Source organism: Apium graveolens, chromosome 5 (genome assembly GCF_009905375.1).
Source record: "Apium graveolens cultivar Ventura chromosome 5, ASM990537v1, whole genome shotgun sequence".
Taxonomy (NCBI): domain Eukaryota; kingdom Viridiplantae; phylum Streptophyta; class Magnoliopsida; order Apiales; family Apiaceae; genus Apium; species Apium graveolens.
In genome coordinates, this window is record NC_133651.1 from 155,424,414 (window position 1) to 155,446,013 (window position 21,600).

General features: G+C 34.4%; 2 protein-coding genes across 2 annotated transcripts; both read right to left on the bottom strand.

Moving 5' to 3' along the window:
• Positions 1 to 210: 210 nt before the first annotated feature.
• LOC141661481 (putative aldehyde oxidase Art an 7) lies at positions 211 to 2,951 on the bottom strand. Its single transcript, XM_074468498.1, has 3 exons — positions 2,065 to 2,951; positions 1,789 to 1,949; positions 211 to 1,668 (listed from the first exon to the last, which is right to left on the bottom strand). The coding sequence occupies exons 1-3, from the start codon at positions 2,872 to 2,874 to the stop codon at positions 477 to 479; spliced, it is 2,163 nt and encodes a 720-aa protein (XP_074324599.1). The 5' UTR covers positions 2,875 to 2,951; the 3' UTR covers positions 211 to 476.
• Positions 2,952 to 4,294: 1,343 nt separating this feature from the next.
• On the bottom strand, positions 4,295 to 7,159 carry LOC141723384 (protein SPEAR1-like). The gene is made up of 5 exons (XM_074525167.1): positions 6,674 to 7,159; positions 6,414 to 6,539; positions 5,470 to 5,552; positions 4,680 to 4,770; positions 4,295 to 4,552 (listed from the first exon to the last, which is right to left on the bottom strand). Exons 1-5 carry the CDS (start codon positions 6,938 to 6,940, stop codon positions 4,439 to 4,441), a joined length of 681 nt encoding a protein of 226 aa, XP_074381268.1. The 5' UTR covers positions 6,941 to 7,159; the 3' UTR covers positions 4,295 to 4,438.
• Positions 7,160 to 21,600: the final 14,441 nt, after the last annotated feature.

Sequence of the window (21,600 nt, forward strand, 5' to 3'; positions counted from 1 at the left end):
TAAATAAATAAATAAAGTAATGTCAGATATCTGAAAACTTTTTCCAACAAAAATGACGTTATAAGTGATCAAATTTAATTGTAAACGCACTGCACGCGGCCAGGTCCATAACATTGCAGTGAGGCCAGAACCAGATCCATAACATTAAGAAGACGTAATCATCGAGTTACAATGATGCATGGGATGTATGACTAAAAAAAATGAAACACCTTGTTGAGAAATCTTGTATTCCTGTACAAATAATGATTTAAAAGTCTTAATCTAGCTATGGTTTATATCCACATGAAACCACTATACAATTTTACTTTCTTTACATATGATCAATTAGTCCATCCTTCATATATCTATTTAAGGGGGTACATAACAAATGCACGAAAATGCATGCAAACTAAAAAAAGGTACAGGAAAGAAAAGAAGCATAATGAATCAACAATGTGAAGATGCACAACTCTAAAGTTATTAATCGATTCCACTCACTAAATGGTGACAAGTCTCACCCAAATTCCAGCACTAGGTACTCCACGGTGAACCAAAAAAAGTATATAATATCCTGGTGGAGCAATTTTAGGGTTTGGTGGCGCCACAGCTTGAACAGTGTCAGGACCCCTCATCCTTACATCCAACACAAGCATTCTTTGTTGTTGTGAATAACCATGAGTAGTAAAGGGTGGTGATAGCAAATGCATCTTCAAATCCGAGGCCTCCAAGGGCTGCGGTGGTGGACTAGTAATTGCATATTTAAAAGAAAAGGGCCCTCCATATTTCACCTTCTTTGGTGGAGTAAGTATTTTAGGTCGGTATTTATCAAGATTCTTGTCCAGATAAGGAGGTGAAAACTTCTCCACTCGAAGCTCTGTTGGGAAGGGCACTCCTTGAAACACATACCTATCATTTTCATTACTTCCCGCAACTAAAACTTCTCCATTAGATAACACTGCTGATGTAGAATGGTACATTCTAGGAATATGAGTAGGGGCTAGCTGCTTAAACCTGTTTCCAAGTTTTTGTTTCGGCATGTAAAGCTCCGGTGTCATGTTGGGTTCATCACCATTCCACCACCCGGCAGCACCTTTCTTTGCACCATTCAATATCAAAAGGTCTCCTGTGGGAAGAATTAACATATCTCCCATTACTCGGGGAGACAGCAACATGTCTTTTTCCCAATGCGGATTCGGGTCCATGAGCCTAATTTTATTACAATCCTGAAGAGCTGGCCAATATACATTTTTAGGTTTTGGCCTAGCTTGAACACTATCCACCGGATAGAAAGCATACGGTGAAGCTCCACCACAGACCATGATATCAAAGTAAACTTTTTCCGGGGCTTTAGGGTCAATTTTGATAGGAAGAACAGCAGACATGCCAGAGGCAGGGTAGTTCCTAGAGCCACCAGGAAGCGGTGGCAGTTCACGGATAATTTTGGCGGTTTTATGATCAAAGATTATGGAGCGGTTGTTGGCAAATAGGAAAAGATTTCCATCTGGAATAAGATACAAGAAAGGGTAGAGGTTATTTTCCACAGGGTCAGTGGTTTGTTGGAGAAAGGGGAAATCAAATTTTTTTACAGGAATATTCAATGTATCTGGTGGAATAATTTCGTATGTGAAGGCTTTTCGACCGCCAACTACCACCAGATTCCCATCGTCCAAGATGTGTTGTGAAGCATACCTGTTACATCAATGTATTAACATGATTCCTTAATACAACAAATGTAACATGAATATATTTACAACGGCTTGTACAGATGCTCGATCGCAAGTCATAATTATAGATGGAAATAGATATTACCATCTATCAGAACCTAAAACAAAAGATTTCTCCGTGAAATCACAGTTGGGGCATGACTTGAGAAGTCGAATAGCATTTCTTCCTTTGTAATACCCTCCTGAACCTACTAGAGTACCAGTAGCCGATAAACTTCCAACTGAGCACCACGGATCAGCTTTTAACTATATACATCAATACAAAACCATTATTAGATGCTGAAAAATTAGAAATAAAACACATAGAAAAAAGTAAATTCCCTAGCTCATAGGGTTAGATTATTATATTTTATGTACATACAGTTAGCGGCCTGGTGGTCTCATGTAGCCCGTCATACTCTATAGCATGAACATAACAATCTGGAACATTTGTCTCAAAATTGATAGGACAATTTTTGCCTGGAGGATTCCACTGAAGTGCAGAAGGACCGAGAAATGTTGTATCAAACCAAACCACCTTATCGTTTGGCATTGTTTGTAGTTGCATGGCTGCCACACCAACATTTTGAGTGGCAATTCTCCATGTACCAATACAATTGGTCTCAAATCTTGGTTTTTCAGGTGAAGTGATAGGATTACCATCAGGTCCAATAACAGGATCCCCCCCATTGTTGGGCTGAGAAGCATCTGATGGTAAGGTGGCCGGGTCTTCTTTCTTCCCTTTGTTCCCTTTGTGATCTCCCTTGTCCGGTTTGTCCCCTTTGTGATCTCCTTTGTCAGGTTTGTCCTCTTTGTCCGCTTTTTCTGCTTTTTCCGGTTTGTTTAAAATCTTCCTTGAACTATCCAGGGGTCCGCTAGTGGCATCCAGCTGGGGTCCACCACTGCTATCATCTGGAGGTGTATCATCTGACGACGGTTGAGGATTAAAATTATCATCTCCAGAGATCATTTGACCTCCACCGGAGAAAATACCAAAACCGAAAGAGCCTCTGCCAAACAGATGACCGAACTTGGAGCCTTTAGTGATTCTGGTTTGAAAACCAGGATTAGCGCTTTCGGCAAAAACCAAAAGCGATAAGAGAATGAGGAGGATTAAGACTTTGGGAGCGGGTACCATGGCTGTTGTTAATCTAATTTGCCGCATGTAAAATATCTGTCTGTCCATTGGCATTTTACAAGGTATACCTATGAAATGATTGTTGGGAGATCATTTTCTTTTTATTCTTTTTTTTTTGACATATTTCTTTGTCTGCAATCATATATAGCTCCCAACATTCTAATATTAGAATCTTAAAGCATATATAGTGTTGAATCCTTATATCCTCATTTCATTATAACTTAAGTAAATATTTACTGGGAAAAAAAGATAACCAAGAAAATTAGTTGTGGCTGTACAGTTTTGTAGTGATTTTCTCAGCGGTGTAGTCTTTTTTACAATGGGAATACATGCATGCTGAAATTTGTTGACCGCAGCTTGAAATTCTCTACGGTCTCGAGAGAATAACAAAACTGAAGCTCTAAACTCACCTATAAATAAAGCATAACTATAGAGTGTGGTGAGGCAGCTCTCTCAAACTTTCTAGCCTCTAGATAACTTTTTTTTTCTTTTTCTCGTTAAATTACTCAACCCCCAAATGTTATATAACAAGCTTCGAATCTCAATATCCAAAACGAGATGGAGATGGCAGTAGCCACCTAATTTTTTAAAGTTTTATAAGAATTTAAAATTTTATTAGGCAACACCATAATTTGTTAAAAACTAAAGTTTTGATTTTTTTGGATTTGTATTAGTAACCAATATCAGTAGAGAAAAGCATTTAAATTTTAATAAATAAATGTAAGCATGTTTCATATATAGTTGATAAATGAATTATGTATTGCATATGCAAAAATAGGATTAGTAGTCATAGTAATTAAATCTAGGATCAGGTGCATTACATTGTACCGGACCAACCCAACATATAGCAATCACAAAAAGCTGCGACAAAAAAAACCATGGCAATGCGGACAATATATAGGTTACTTTTTTTTGATGAAATATATAGGTTACTTATGATGATGATTGATATATCTCCTGAGAATCATGTAATATATTGCTCATGATGGTGTTGTAGTTTACTTACCCGATGCAATGTATGTTTTCCATCCGCATTAATAACGCTGTTATGCCAAGTTTTTTTATGAAAGAAGAGAACCAAAGAGAAGAGAAAAAAAAAAAAGAGAAGTAAAAAATTTTCTTTAAGATGTTCCCAAGTTATTTCTTGTAAAGAAGAGAAAATTTTAAAAATATTGATTTGGAGGGAAATATATTAAAAAATATGTGAGAGCTTCTCTCCAAATTATCCAATTTTTGGGTGGAAAATTTTGAAAAATTTTCTGTGTCAATCTTTTCTCTTCTATCCTGAAAAAACTCGAGAGTACGATTATGAACCAAATTTTAAAATTTGTTTTTACGTTCATTTTTTTTCTCTCCTGATTTTAACTCGAAAGCACGGTATAAGTTCCATGCTGGATTGGTTGCTGGTTGCCAGCAGGCTTCACACAAACTCAATAGGAAATTCAAATTATTATTCATTTCATTATCACTTGAAAAGCTAATTCATTCAGAAACTTGCACAATCCAAAACCATTGCTTCACGCACAAAGTTAATCTAGATAGGCTACTGTCTATATTCGTTGTTCGATTTTTTCCAATTCAACCAATAATGTATCACAATTAACATACGAAGTGGAGATCATAGTGAAAGTCTGAGTTCCAGATCTAGCTCTTCGCTGTTACTTGATCCTGACACTGCACTTCCTGACCCCACCGAATCACACCGAGCTTTCTTCTTCTTTCCTGTTGCTTCCTGTATAATGAAATAAATGGAAAAAAAATATATATGTACGTATATATACAACTCTAGCTCAAGAATCATAAATGTAGTTGCCTAAACACACAGTGGGGGCTATATACACAAGCGTGCACAAACAAACCTCAGCTTCAAGGTCTAGGAGTTGTCTAGTAGTCAACTGTGATTGTATAGAATTCTGGTCGCCAGGGACAGTATTGTTGCCTGCATTCCACCTGATGTAGGTACACAGCATTAAAGTTTAAATACATGTTCTCCAGAATTGCATCTATGGAGTAATTAGTACTAATACTTGCATCTTGCACCTAATTACCTCAAGTTCAAAGAGAAATAAAGCAATGCATCAGTTGTGCAACAAAAAGAAATTGATCACTTCACCACAAGTTGTGCACATAATGGTACTGGCACCGGAACTAGGATTACTAATTAACCTAGTCTCATCTCTCAAGCGTGATTGACCTACTGGAGTATAAAAAAACTTGAACTCATTGAGCCTTTAGAAATTAGTGGGAAGTCTTTTTTAACCTTAGTTCTTTGATGAAAGTAGTGATTATGCAACTCTAAGCATGTAATATACGTACACAAACACCCCATGCACATAGCAAATGTATGTGGTCTTATAAGTCAATTTGTGCCTTGAAATAACTCGAGTATACACTAACAGCGCTCTGATCAAATTAATTTAAAGTATGAAGGTGGAAGTTATATAGCAATATAAAATAGTTACTACAAATTGTTTAGAACTCCATAAATGAAACAAATTCCTATGTAGCTTGGAATCTTTTCTAGTTTTCCGCATATTCCTAAAGAATCAAAAGCCAATATACTTGCTAAAACTGCATGATCTACATACATTTGAAAGCATAACTAAACTAGCTATAAGGAAAAAGTTGATACTAATTAGAAGCACGCACCTTGTATTAAGTCTAGGCTGGGAATTGCCATGGCTGAAATATGTTCTTTCAGGGTCACCCTTATCCATCATCTTTACCGCATTCTAAAGTTCATTTATATTTGCTCATTAAGGGCACACTTAGATAACGATAACAAAATGAAAATAAGAAACACCCAAAATAAAGAAAAACAAATAACTCTAAATATAGATGTTTGTCTACAGGTAATTGGTAAATAATGATACACATATTTTCATGTGAACCAACTTTGTATGCAACTCAATAAAAGCTTGGCAAAAAAAATGATAATTTAATTTTTTTTAAGTACTACCCATTTTAGATAAATGGTGGATGAGAGAGAATCAGATAGAGATTGAATAAGCCCTCCCTCCCCCCTCTTAACAATTTAAAATACTTGAACTGAGGCACATAATAAGCCCTCCCTCCCCCCTCTTAACAATTTAAAATACTTGAACTGAGGCACATCGATATTTGTTGCTTATCTAATTTTAATAAATTTAATTCACCTTGGTGATCCAATTTGTAAAACTGATGCTTAATACTGATCTATACTATCTATAATAACCGGAACGAGATATAATTTGGCTCAACGGTTACTCCCTAATTTTGGTTATTAAAAAAATAAAAAAATAGTGTTATATATCCGCTAAACTACTAAATTATTAAACTACTACATACGTAGTCTACTTCTCCTACTAAACTACAATCACGACTTATCCTATTAATAAAAAAAATAAAAAATAGTGTTATATATCCGTTAAATTATTAAATTGTTAAATTACTAGATATAGTATACTTATTTTACTAAACTACGATCACAAGTTATTCTATTATTTTTTTATAAATTTATTATTATTATAATTTTAAAATTATAATATGACGAAATAAATAAAAAAAAACTAAATATTAACGGAATCGGTGTATCGCCGGGTTGAAGCTATTACCTTTAAGTTCTGAGGAGCATCGAATCCATAAGAAGTTAAAGATGGCAGCTGGGTTGAAGTATAGAAGGGCGATGGAGATAGCGATGATGACGTTGAAACATAAGGCCTTTCTACTCTTATATCCTCCTGCAAAAAAAAAAAACAACCAAAGCATATGAAAACGATGCCTGCACACAAACACACAGAGACTGATACAAATTAAAAATAAATAAAAATAATTGGCAGACAAGCAATCATTCAAAGTAATGCTGAATACAAACCTGAGGATGAGGAAAATATATAGGATAAGTAGGATTAATGGAATCGGAATTAATATTATAGGCAGCCATTTGACTGTCAAGCCTAATCTTCTCCAATTGAGCAACACCTAAACCTCTTTGTGGTTGTTTGGGCTTTTCGGAATTATTGTTTCCGTTCTTCTTCTTCTTCCCTTTTCTTGATGATGACGACGACGAGCTACTACTTCCTCCACCACCACCATATCTTTCATTCCTAAGATTTGCCTCCCCAAAATAATTGCTACCCATGATCACCCTCCTAGCTTGTTTTACTAGTTTAATGTTTGTTGATTGTGCTACAAATTATAAAATATATACACACCAACCCTTTGTTCAGCTACTCTGATACGATTTGATATGCTCTTGAGATCTCTCAAATATATATGAATCCCTCTTATTAAATAAGGTGTCATGACTTTGCATAGCTGTAATATGAGATTTTATACAGATTCATATGATCATATCTGTGCACCTACGCTTTATGCTCTTCTCTTTTTTAGCTTCTGTCCCCAAGATTTTCTTCCCTTTTTTTTGAGGGCATATATATATATATATCACAGTGATCGTCTGTCATCGTATAACTCATCAAATCCTGCAATTATTTTTCAAAGATTTATTCCTATATAAATCGAGCGCGTTCAACCAATTTAATTATTCTCTCCATCCCATTTTACAGTGACATTTCTTTTTATTGAAATCAAATTGACTAATTTTTAAACATAAAATAAACATTACTTTTATATTAATTTAAAAAACTAAAAATTATATATTAAACTAGATTAAATCTAGTAAAATTTTAGTCAATTTAATTGAGTCAAATTCAAATGTGACAATTAAAGTGGAATTATATACTAGCCCTGAGGGTTTACACTTCATAATGTTAATATCTTTTGTTATCATTATAATCTTATTTATCCATAGATATGGTTATATAACTAGTATATAACTAGACCTTTATTAAGAGTGTCTTTATTAAAAAAAAAATCCTTGCACAATTTTAAGATTTTGAAAAATATAATTGAGCAATTGGCAGTTTGTAACCCACATTTATTTTCATTTTTGCGATTTGGATATAGATTATTTTCTCTGTCAACATGCACCCCATAAAATTAATTTCGCTTCTATTTGCACCCCACTGACGACTTTCCATCCAAGATGACCATTAACTTTAGGCATTTCAGTAAATTACTAATTAAAACATAAGAAAATAAGAGTAATTGGCACTTTGTAACCCATTTCTTTGAGCGTTTTTTCAATTCGGGTCTATAATATGTTTCCTTGTAAGTTGCACCTTTAACTTTTAATTTCGCTTTGTTTTGCACCCCATGAACATTTTTAACTTTTATATCAGGGGTAAAATTGGATATTTAGGGTCTCTAAGAACAAATCGCCGAATCCTTAGATTTCCCAGTCCAAACCAACAAATAAATACATGAATCGATTGCAAATAACAAGCAAAAGCTATCTGTAATATCAAATTTAATAAAAAATTCCCGGAAATTAAACTCCCAATTCGAAATAAGAATCCTAGAATCGAGTTTAATTTTTATTTTAGCGGATATGGATCAGCATATTAAATATTCGATCCAGGATTCAATCAGATAAAAAAAATTCAATTATAAATGGTGCAAATATTTAATAGGCCGATCCAGATTCGCTAAAATAAAAAATTAAACTCCATATATGATTCTTATTTCGAATTGGGGGTTTGACTTTCGGGCATTTTTCACGAAATTTGATATTACAGATAACTTTTGCTTGTTATTTGCAAATGGGGCTGAGCATTCGGTCGGTTCGGTCCAAAACCAGACCGAACTGTATAGACTGAAAAACCGAATTATCATTTTTTCTTGGACCAAACCGGAGCGAAATTGTATTATGGACCAGACCAAATCGAAATAATTTGGTTCGGTCCGGTTTTGGACCGAGCAAACTGAATTTTTAAAAAAAAAAATAAAATTACAATAAAAATTTCAAACCTAAAAATATGAACTCTAAAATATAATTAAAGTAAAGTGATATGTAGAGTTCTACCGGTGTATAAATATAATTACAAATTAAATATTATGATTATAATTTTTAAGATATATGTAAAATATATAATATAAATTTTAGTATTTATGATTTTGTCTATTCGATCTATTCGGTTTGGACCGAAATATTTTTTAAAAGAACCGGACCGAGCCGATTTTATTTCGGTCTATTTGGTCCGGACCGAATAGAACAAATTTCTGAAAAATCAGGACTGAACCAAACCGAATTAGTACGGTTTGGTTCAGTTTTTCGGTTTTGATTCGGTTTTGCTTAGCCCTATTTGTAATCGATTAATGTATTTATTTGTTGGTTTGGACCGGGAAATTTAAGGATCCGGCGATTTGTTCTTGGAGACCAGAAATTTCCGATTTTACCCCTTATATAAAAGTGGGTGCTAAACAAAGTGAAATTTAAAGTTAAAGGTGCAACTTGCAAGGAAACATAATATAGACCCGAATTGAAAAATGCCCAAAAAAATGGGTTACAAAGTGCCAATACTCTTATTTTCTTCTGTTTTAATTAGTAATTTACTGAAATGCCCCTGATTCTGTTAAAGTTAATGGTCATCTTGGATGGAAAGTCGCCAATATGGGACAAATAGAAGCGAAATTAAATTTATGGGGTGCTAATTGACAGAGAAAATAATGTAGACCCAAATCGCAAAAATGAAAATAAAAGTAAGTTACAAACTGCCAATTACTTATATAGCAGGCCCATAAAAGTTTAAAAGTTAGATTTGATTTAATTTATAGATAAAATTATTTAAATCAGTTATATACACTACTTTTTAAAAAAAATAAGTAAACTTATATAATATATAGCAGGTCAATAAATGTCTTGGTTTTCACAAATAAAATTGAACTAACAAGTTTGACCGGTGCATCTTGGAGTCTTAATCCTTTCATGTTGTGCCCATGATTGAGTTCAACTTACTCAAACTGCCCACCTTTTCATTCAAGTTCCTAAAGTGCCCAACTTTATTTTCTTGTTGTTCCAGGTCATCACACTTTTATGACTTTTCTTTTTCTTTTTAATACATCCACACGAGTCACATTCGGGATGCAATTCTTATACTATATTTTTTGATAAATATTTAAAAAATGATTAAATAATATACTAGTTAATTTTAATTATTTTTTTGTGTGAATTAAATTATTAAATAATTTACTAAAATATAACTAAAATTAGATTAAACATTACACATTAAAATAAAATATATTACATTAACATTGAAATATAAAATACATTGCGTGGACATAAAAAACATCACAAAAAATATAAAATACAATATTAAACCATTTTAACTTAAGTGAATATTGAAAACTATTGACCGTTTTGTGGACATCGAGAACTGCGTCTTGTATGGCCTTCTTGTCTGCATCGTCCGCAACTTACTACTTTTCGAGGATTATCGATTTCAGCTCGAATACGTGAGCTTTGACCTCTTTTTCCACACTTATTCTTCTTCCTCTTTGTATTTTCATCAGCAACGAGAACACTATATGTCCAATATGCTTGATTAAGCATCAGATTAAATTCATACTTATACATTTTGCAAAAAGTTCATAGATGGTGGTATGTCTCAATATAGTGTTTCCAATCCATATTGCATGTCAAACAACTTAGCCACTAATTTCGAATAACTCCCTTTACTTTTTACAATAAATATGGCCACTTTGAAGGTCACAAAATGTTTGAGTTCGTCTTTGTGTAACTAATTTGACAGAACGATAATATATGTACTCCATATTGTAGTCACGTGCAGGAATCTAGCAGAACATAAAAGTCAGTTGAAACTCTCGATCATGTTTGTTGTTGCTTGGCCATAACGATAACCTCCATCATGAGACATAGTCCACATATTTGATGGAATCTTTCGCAACCATCATCTCCTCATCAGCATCAGTCTCAGGCAAGCTTTCAGAATCTGAGTCATCATCACTCTCAGAACTTGATGACTCAGTATCAGACTTTATGAAAAGAGCTTTACCCTTGTATTTCTTTGAGGAAGCTGCTTTGGGGAATTCTTCTTCAGCCTTAAGAGCAACTGTCCTTGACTTTCCTCCTTTCCTCTTGCTTCTTTGTTCCATCTCCAGCTCATGAGTCTTGAGCATTCCATAGATTTCGTCAAGAGTTATTTCATCAAGATTGTAGTTGTCTCTTATATTCGTTGCCTTCAAATCCCAGCATTCAGGAAGAGCTAACAGGAACTTAAGGTTTGAATCTTCAAGATCATACTCTTTATCAACCAATGACAAATCATTCAAAAGTTTGACAAATCTATCATATAAATCATTCAATGACTCATTAGTCTTTGAGTCAAAGTGTTCATACTCTTGAGTGAGTATTGTCTTTCTGTTCTTCTTAATTGTGTCAGTTCCCTGACACCTTGTTTCCAGAGCATCCCATATCTCCTTAGCAGTCTTGCAGTTGATTACCCTGTTTGACATTACATTATCAATGGCACTATGCAGTAAGTGTCGTACCTTAGCATCCTTAGCAATTGATGCTATGTCCTCAGCAGTATAATCACTCTTCTCCTTTGGTACGGTCATTGCTGCTTCACCTGCAACTGCAACAGCGAGTTTGGTTGGTTTATGAGGACCTTCCTTGAGTCTATCCAGGTATTCTGGATCTGTTGCTTCCAGGAACATGGTCATCCTTACCTTCCATATGGGATATTCAGATGGTCTCAGTATGGGGACTCTGATGGTCTCATACCGACTCTGAATTTGTGTCTTTGGTGGTTCCTCAGTTGTGGTAGGCTTAGTTGGAGTTTCTGTGTCCGACATGATTGTGTTTGGATCTTTAACTGTATGTAAGTTAACAGATAGGCTCTTATACCAATTGTTAGGTCACACACACACACTGTAGAGGGGGTGAATACAGTGTATAGTACACTCAAATCGAACTTTAAGAACTTAAGTAACAGAAAACAAACTTTATTGAAACAATAAACTCTGTTACAGTATGGAACTGTTACCTCTCAGTGATGAACAAATATCACGAGAGCTGCTAGGGTTACAATGAATAATCTTTTCTAATAACGATAACACTTATAGTGTAAACCCTATGTCTGTGTTTATATACTACACAGTTACAAGATAATCGCTAATTGATATGGAATATAATTCTGCTTCCTAAAATATATCAATCAGATATCTTTTCTTCCAAGTATTCCATTCTTCACGGAATTCCTTCTTCATGCATATCTCTTCTTATGTTTATCTCAATCTTCTTTCCTTTAATCAGCTACTGTCCTTATATGATTGTCCTTCAGCACTTAAGTTCTGATATCTATCTTCTGATGATTATCTCCTGATAATATAAGTACTGATATCCTTAAGTCCTGACTTCCAGTATAAGTACTGATCAACAGTTAAGTACTGATTTATCCTGTTCACGTAAGATCTGAAAGCTAAACATAAAACATATTAGCCATGACATTATCAAATATATCTAACATATATATAATGAACTGTGCTTTGGTTTAGTCCTTAGTCTCAAGGACATCCATTAGGTCTATTCTGGGCATAGGGATTTGTGTATAGAGATAGTTAACGTCAATAGAGGATCTACCCCTTCCAGTATAGGAAGAGAATATCCTATGTTATTCTTAGTATGCGAGTTCTGGAATCTCTGGCCAGAGTGTATGAAATTAGAAAGGAGTTTCTAATTTGCATTAATATGAACTTTGCATTATGAATAAGAAATCATATGATTAAATTTCATAGGCTTGACACAAGATCCATGCCTTGTATTTAATCAAGATATTATAAGGGTAGAAGGAATTCATTGTACGGTAACTAGTCACTGACATGTTCTTGATATTCTAAGCAGTGAATTCATATTATCCGGATAGTCGCGATATGTTGAGAAGCATCACTCACGATGTAGAATAAATATAATTAATCAGTTAATTATATTTAGTGAATTTTAATATTCATATAAGTAATTAATAAAAAGTTTATTATTATTTATTTCTACTACCGGCATAATATTGAACCTACAGGGTCACACCATAAAAGAATGTTTCTTTTGATGAATAATGAGAGAGAGAATTATTTTTCTAAATAGTTAAGAAAAAGAAATAATGATTAAAATAGTTTTAATTATTATTAAAGCATTTTATGAAGATAAAATGTGGGGGTTAAAATATATAAAGATATATTATAAAACCCTAGGAGAGTCCTATAAATAGAATGAGATGGATGGCTCATTTGCACAAGACACACAATTTTGGTTTTGTGAAAACCCTAGCCTCCATCTTCTTCCTCTCTCTCTCTCTCAAAACTCCATTTTATAAAAGCTCAGTTTTATAAAAAGGTTCATCGAAGAGGATCGTTCTTGGTGGATACCGGTAGAGTGCTTCACACACTGAGGAGCAACTGCTAGCACTCCAATTTTATAAAGCTTCGATTCACGAGGTATGGTTTCGATTCCTCACTTTTTCCTTTTTATATGTTTTTCTATATGTACGGTATATGGTTTTTACGGAATAATTTTTATTTCACGCTTCCGCTCATCCGTAAATTCCTTCAATATGGTATACGCTTCCATCTGTCATAAAATATAACAAGATATGTTCTTTTAAAAAGGTATGGTAAACCATTTGTATAGATTCAAGTCGATTCAATCTTTCAGGAGTTGCTCCAACACCTGGTTCACTTAAGGAAGTTGGATCATTGGTAGTGTTATGTACTCTTCTTTCATCAGAACTACCCAGTCTAGATTTATCTCTTGCTTCCTTTCCTGTAACAACTCTTGCTTCAAAACCACTTGTTGCAGTCTTCAAAGGTTGAGTCTGTTTAGCTTTGGTGAATCCTGGTAGGAGTATCTTTAAGGGTTTAACATGAGCAATGTCAGAGATTTCCTTTTCCTTATCTTCTGATATCAAGCCAACTTGAGCTATGTTAAAGGTTGCTTGCTTCACTGTCATATTAGAACTTACTACATCTTGACTCTGAACAACATGAGCCATGTCATAGGTTGTTTGAGAAATCTTCTTTGTCATCAGAGTAAGACTATCATCTTCTTCAGTTATTTCTTCATCCATGACTGGCATATAAACCTTTACAGGTTCATCAACGTTTTCTTTGCCCTTGGACCTTGGATCAATTTCCACTTGTGATTTGGCTTTGGTTGCCTCAGAATTTGTTCTTTCCCTTATCATAATACCCTTAGGCTTTGGAAATTTCTTTTCAACAACAGAAGCTTTAGATTTTGTCTTGACACCTTCTGCTTTGAGTCTAGCTTCTTGTTCCTTTAGACTCTGAAGTCCATTCCTGGATTTTCTTTAAGAAATAATTGCTTTGAAATTTCTTCATCAAGTTCTAGATGTTCACCAGAACTTATCCTTTTACCAGTATCAGAACTTATTATCTCCCAGTATCAGAACTTGTTCCTTGACTTGTAATTCTAGCTTTACTTGATGAAAATCCTTTGCCTTGACCTTGACCTCTACCCTTATCAGAGTTTCCCTGGTCATTATTTTGATCATCCTTTCCCTTCAATGTCTGAATAGATTTGCATTTGGACTTAATCACTTTCTCCCCCTTTTTGGCATCAGCAGGTAAAAGAAGAGAGACAAGCAATTCCATCGAGGATTGGATCTCATTGAGTTGAGTTTGCTGAGAAGCTTGATTCTTTAGAATTTCATCAATCTGAGTTTGTTGCTTCTCCTGAGTTTTCTCAATGTAGGAAATTTTGTCAAAGGCATGCTTGAAAAATATGTTCTTTTCAAGTTTCATATTCATATCTTCCTGGATTAAGGTTTCTTGAATTTTATTCACCTTGGCATGAGTTGTTGAGTGTTGACCTTGAAGGTGCCTAGTACTCAATACAGTAACTCTCAGCTGTGCCTTGAAATCATCATTTATCAGCATTTCATCAGCTTTTTCCAGATGCTCAGCAAGAATCTTTTCAGAAGGAACAAAACTAACTGTGTTCCATTCCTTAGTCCACTCCTGTCCTCTAGGAGTTTCACTCCAAGGTACCGGTGCTTCCTTAACAAACTTCTTGATTAGATCAGCTTTATTAACTATTTGTCGAGGTGCATGTCCTGATGGACCAGCTGCAGTAGGATTTAGATTGGTAGCAGCTTCACCAATAGTTTCCTCATTGGCAGCATCAGAACTTGCAGATCCTGCAGTATCAACATCCTCTGATAAAATAGCAGTATGTGAGGCGATTCTATTTAGACTATAATTCCATATCTTAAGACTTCTCAAATTCCCTTCCAGTCCAGTATTCATAAAAATTATATATATAGTAGATTGTATAGAGGCTTCAACATCATCCTCTAAATTCTGATCTGCAGCCAAGTTCTGATCAACATCCAAAATTGGTGTTGTTGGTGGAGTGAGTTGAATTGCTGGAGCTTCCAAGTACAAAACCTCAGGCACAATCAAGTTATGAATATCAATTTCAGCACTTGTACCTGGGTCTTCAGTATGTACTTATTCAATTATAGGTGAGACAGGAGGTGTAGGCACTCTGTCTTGAGCAGTTTCTGGGTGTGCAGAAGGAAGTGATTCAATAACAATTGGTTCTGTTGGGATCAGAGATTCCTGACCCCCTTCCTTAGTTGCTTCCACAACATCCTCTAAATCTGACTCAACTATGTCCCTGTGAGCTCTCTGTTTCTTCAATTTCTTCAAAGGTGGAGACACTGTAGGAGCTTTATCATCAGAATTTAACTTTCTAAACCTTTTGAGGGGCCTAGAACTCCCAGTTACAGTATCTTTCTGAGAAAAGACCTTCTCAGCTTCTACAACAACAGGTTCTGATATGGGAACTTGTTCCTCAGTTGTTTCCTCAAATCAACAGAATTTAATCAAAACATTCATCACAAAATAAAATTAAAAATCGATGAAGTAAAGAATAATAAATTGCAATTAAACATGCACAATCACATAATTTGAGAAACAAAGAACAAATCTTGCAGTTAAAGAAAATTTCATTGATATATCAGATGAGTACATTTCATGAAATTTATCAATTACATGCAAAAATTACAAGATAGTCCTATTCTACGATTCTTAACATCAACAGCCTTAGTCCTAGTCTAAGAAGACCTAATAACTAGCTCCTTCTACTGTTGACAAAGAGTATTGCAAGGCGGATGATCCGTTCTTGCTGACGGAGAGCTTCTCTCCTTTCCTCTTCCAACCTATCAAGATGGAGATGGTACTCCATTGAAAAGAACAAAAGTTCTGTGTGAACCTCTTATGGAACTGAGTTCCAAAGCTCTTCAGGAATGGCGGTGACATGCCACTCCTATTGCCATTTGTAACGCCCCCAAATCCGGGGTCAGAGGATTTGGTCGTCACTATAAAACCTCAATCCAAAATAATCTATTAAATCAATAAATAAATGCCAGTGGAAGATATTTAACATTTATGACCCCAAACTAATCCAAGATCTTTTAAGGTTACAGTTCTAGAAACAAGAAATCAAAATTCCACAAATAATTTTTCACTTTCTTTTAAAACTCTTTTCAACAAATACCAACTCAAAACTAAACCCACTAGTATAACTTCGAAATGAAGTATACTAGGCCCAAATAAAATACACAACTATAATATAATATAATATAAACAACTTTACACAATAAAACTTACACTAGCCCGCAACCCTGGATCAATCACCTTCCAAAAAGCTTCGTCTTTGTTTCCTCGATTTACACAGCTAAACAGCGCAAGCTAATCCTCACTGGAGGTTAAATTTAAAAACAGGCAAGTATGAGCGAAAGAAATGCTCAGCAAGTTCATTATAGTAAATATCGGGTCATTTTGATAAAAAAACTAACATCTGCATCAGTGCAGATCATTTAGAAATCATAATTGCTGAATCATAAAATTTTAGTTGAGGAATCCCAGAATTGATTCCTTAATCGTATTCAAAACCATTTTGATATTTGTGAGCGAAACGCTTCAGCACTACTTTGAATCTTGACGAGAATAAACCTCGTAAAACAGTGTTTACGGAAATATCGTAAACAACAATAACATGAAACAATGATTATAGAGTGGATCATAAACTCATTCAAAACCGAACTCTTCAAATTAATACTTACTTTGCTGTTATATCAAATTAGATATCAATACGAACTTTGATGCTCACAACACCCATACTGAAGTCAACATCAATCATCTATACTAATACCACCTTTGATATTTAACAATAACGTAAGTATAAGCAAAATAAGAAACTGAATCAAAACCACATTTCATCTTTTATCCAAAAATAAAATACTCAATAAATCATTCCTTATAAGATGTCAAAATCAATATAATAATTTCGATTGGAACCAAATTATGCACTATGCTGTTCCTGATGATCAGTCATGAAACAGCACCGGTATCCCGCAGTATACCGTAAATATAGGTACTACCCGTATCCCGAAGACATACGGTACCTATAGGGCGCCAGAAAAAGGCATAACTAGCCTTGTAAGATATTACACTTCTGTATTGCACTTCCGTATAATAGCTCACGCTGGACCGGTGCCTCGGCCTCTTACGCTACCAGTAACCATCAAATCTCAAAACCTTTTATTGAAAAGGGGTCATAATACTCGACACCCGAAATAATTTTATTCCCCCATTAACTTGGGTAGGAATATTCACAACCAAATCACTTTTCTCAAAATCCAAAACATTTATAAATCCAGTAATTGGATAAGTAAAATCACTTGACTATTCTGAATATAGAATAGCAGGGGGTACTTGCGTAAACAGAATCATTTAATTTAGCGATATGTAAAACGTTTATCAATTCTAAACTGAGAATAGGGAAAGCAATACTTGCATAATATAATTCGAAATAAACGTCACTTGAATGATAAGTGAAGTCAGGGGTACTTGCCTTTGGGTTTTAAGCAGTTAGTCACACTCGCAAAGACGCATCTATTCGGACATTCTGTCTCAAGACATCTCCGTCCTGCTTTTCAACACCTTATTGATATGCTGCTCCTGCGATTGCTAGAAGCCAGATATCCACTTCCATTCCATCTCACTTTTTATCCAACATCTTGTCTTGATCAACTCGAATGATCCGCATCTATAATTAAAATATAGAACTTTAATTGTCTAATCGATAACCACTCGACGAACTACGCGTCAAAAGCCTATCGTTTACCCATACGATAGCCACACACAAGGAAAACAGTCAAACACAAGACTTATGACCCACATATACACGTAATTCACATAGCATGTAAATACATAACTCACGTATCACATATGACTCGGTTCGTCAAAACATTCGACTCGGTACGCTTAAAACTGAAATCAGGTCAAAATATGATTTATCGATGAATAATCGACTCAGAATCATTCGTAAATCAAGCAACCTTTCGAAACAAAAGGATTTGGGTCTCGAAAGTATTTTTATTGAAAGCGGAATATTTTTCTGAGTCTGTACGCGTTCGTTTCGTATTAAACGGACGAACGGTTTATTTATTATGAATTTTTGAACATTTTTCGGAATTAAAACGGGTCTCCGAATCATTTAATAATTAAATAATAGGGCTCGAACATTCAAAATTGATTTTATAAAAATTATCGAGCCTAGAAAATAATTTAAAATAATATTTTAAAATTCGAAACTATTTTTCAGAAATTTTTAAATCAAAGATAAATAATTAAATCTAATTAAATAATCAATTAAAATTGATTAATAACTAATTAAATTAATTAATCAATTAAAATTTAAATTAATTGACTAATTAAATAATAATTATCAACTAAAATTAATTAATTAAATAATTTGGATTTATTTTCGAATTAAAATAAATTTTCCGAATTAAAAATAATGATTTTCAAAATGAGAATGAATTTTCAGAAATTAAAATTAGGATTTTTGAATTAATATAAAACAGAAAATGCAGAAACATAATTTTGGTTTTGAAATAGAAGGAAACAGGATCAAAGACGGGTCAGCTAAATCAGAAAACGGGTCGGAACCGGGTCGAGTTCTTGGGTAATTGGGTCGCCAAGAACACCAAGAACTTGCCGGAAAATCTGCAGAATCCGGCTTGTTCTCGGTGATTCCGGCGAACCCCGATTAACCCCTTAACACATCCTGTTCCAACCGGTTTTCGGTCTCAACTCACACAGCACCCTCCCAGCTGCCCCGAACTCACCCCCAATCCTCTCCACCGGCGTCAGGATCGCAGCTTCCAATCGGAAACGCCATTAACGCCGACGAGGACCAACAATTTTCCGGCGAACACACATCTGGATCGATTCTTAATAAAAATTAGTGTTCTATATATGAAATTAAAGCTTGTAACACGTACTATCTATCCATATCATCAAGAACAACAATCAACATCTCCAATATTCAAAAAAAATGAAAAATTTAAAATGATTAAAACCAAAACCCGGTTTATACTATTCTGCACTCGAACGTCATAAATATCTATATAAATTGACTGTAAATTAGCATATGAATCTAACCCAAACATCAAATTCATCCAACAATCACTGTAAACAAAAAACCGAATTCGACCCCAAGAACAAAAAAATCAAATTGTAGAGTAATCACCCTTAATCAATGATATTGGTATCATCAGAACGGGCTCGTTGAGAGCTTCAAATCGGTTACTAGAACGTCATAAACGGAGATCTGTAACTCCTCAAATCATCAATCAAATATCAAGAATAAAATTTCCACCCCCAACTTTGTTCTTGAACTCTCTATTTTCTGAAATTTTTATGAAAAATAAATCAATAAAATAAGAATTAAGCAGCTATTTATATTTATGGAATATTGAATCGTTCTGGATCGTTTTGGATCGTTAAATTAGTTGCTTAGCCGCTAAGTAACTATAAAAACGATACAATTCAATACCAGAATTGGATAATTATCAAAACCAAGCTTTTTATAAAACACTTTATACAAAAATAATGTAAAAATATCTCTTCTCTCGAGAATACGGGTTTTATTGATTACCGAAATAACTATCGTATCGAAAATCTTGCGCCGGGCCGCGCACGGGTCAAACCGTAATCCGGATCTAAAAAGTCAAAACACGGAAAATGTCCGGAATTACTAGATTAGGTTAGGAAAGAGTTTTCGGAAGAGTTTTGGGTTGTAAAAACGTAAAACGGTTGAAGTCGGACGATTCCCGGCTTTATAAAATAATTTTGGTAATTATTCAGAAAATAATTAATAATTCATAAATTAATATAAAATCATTTAACAGTCCAAAAATTACCAGAAAAATATCACAATTATCTATATTTTATTTTGGACATATAAAAATTAAAATACTCAAATAATATCACATCTAAACACCCAAACATCAATTCCACTTATCAGATAATTCACCAAAATTCACATAAAATTCACATAAATAATTCCAAATAATTATAATAATAATATTTGAAAATATGGAATATCAGAATCTACCCTCCTTATAAGGATTCCGTCCTCGGAATCAGCAGAAGAAAGCACTAAGGGATCTTCTAGCCAACTTTCCATTTCCAAATAACCTCAATTTTCCATAATCTTAAATAAATCTTATATTACTTGTATAATAAAACTTTTATAGGAGCTTCACCGTGCACCACTGTTCCATTCACCTCTTTTGACCAATTCCTCAATAGAATTGCGTTACTGATTGCGAGAAAGAAGAATAAAGAGAAAGATAGAGGGAAGAAAAGAAAGAAAGATAGAGAGAGAAATAAAAGAACAGATTGACTTCGCTATACACCCCTGATATTTTAATCGCATTGCAATCCACTGTTGCTCTTGATAATCCCATCATACAACCCTGCTTTGACTTGACCAGGATAACTCAGCTTAACTTGATTGGCATACCTTCGAATGTTTGGGATGACAAAATCATGGAATTTCAAAAAGAAAAGAATTTGATACCATAACGGAACCAAAATCTGAATTTGAGAAAAAGTATTGTTGAAATAAAAGAATAACTGAGGGATCAATATGATCAAATGAACTTGGTATTGCGTGTCCAAATTAGGACACTACTAAAGGTTGTTAACCTTCATGTATTCACAACACACACAAGTGATGGCGTCCCATCCGATTCCTATCACACAGACAGGTATACCTTGTGTCCCCTATAGTTAGGGTTGTTCATCTCAGTCGGAATAAAATTATCAAAGATCTCAAAATCAAATGAATAAAACTGAAAAGATTTCAAAGCTGATATTTCTGAAGGAAATGAAGTCCAGAGAATAATAATAAAAAAATAAAAAAAAATTATGGCACAAAATGAATGAACTGGTGTCACATCATCAAGAAACTATCCACCAAATAAGAAAAGTGGAATTAATTATTATAACTTGACAGAGCTATCAAAACCTGAAAAATAGGCTTCATGATAGCCTCTGGCACATTTAAAACACATATAGGATTGAAAATGAGTGTTAGGGAATATATCCTCTAACAATTACTTCTTTTGAGAGATGTCAAAAGGAATTATAGAAAGAAAAGGTATTGCCAAAGTCTTAATATTTATCTTCAATTTGAACTCTCCAGTTGAATCGTCACCCACTTCTAGACACTTCTTCACGTTCCAAGGATATCGATAATCTCCATCGTCGTCGAATCGTAGTCTCGAAAGATTCCACAATAGAAGTTTTGCAACTGCTAGGAGTTCCATCCAGCTCAGCACAACCATCTCAAACAAATGCGCATATCTTAACTTATTCGTTGGTACTATATCCAATAGTCCAACAGGAACTCGATATGAGCTCAAGCGTCCTCACATAGCTATACACACTCCTACACACTCTCGTTTCTAGTTTACTATAACCTCAGCTCTGATACCAACCTGTAACGCCCCCAAATCCGGGGTCAGAGGATTTGGTCGTCACTATAAAACCTCAATCCAAAATAAT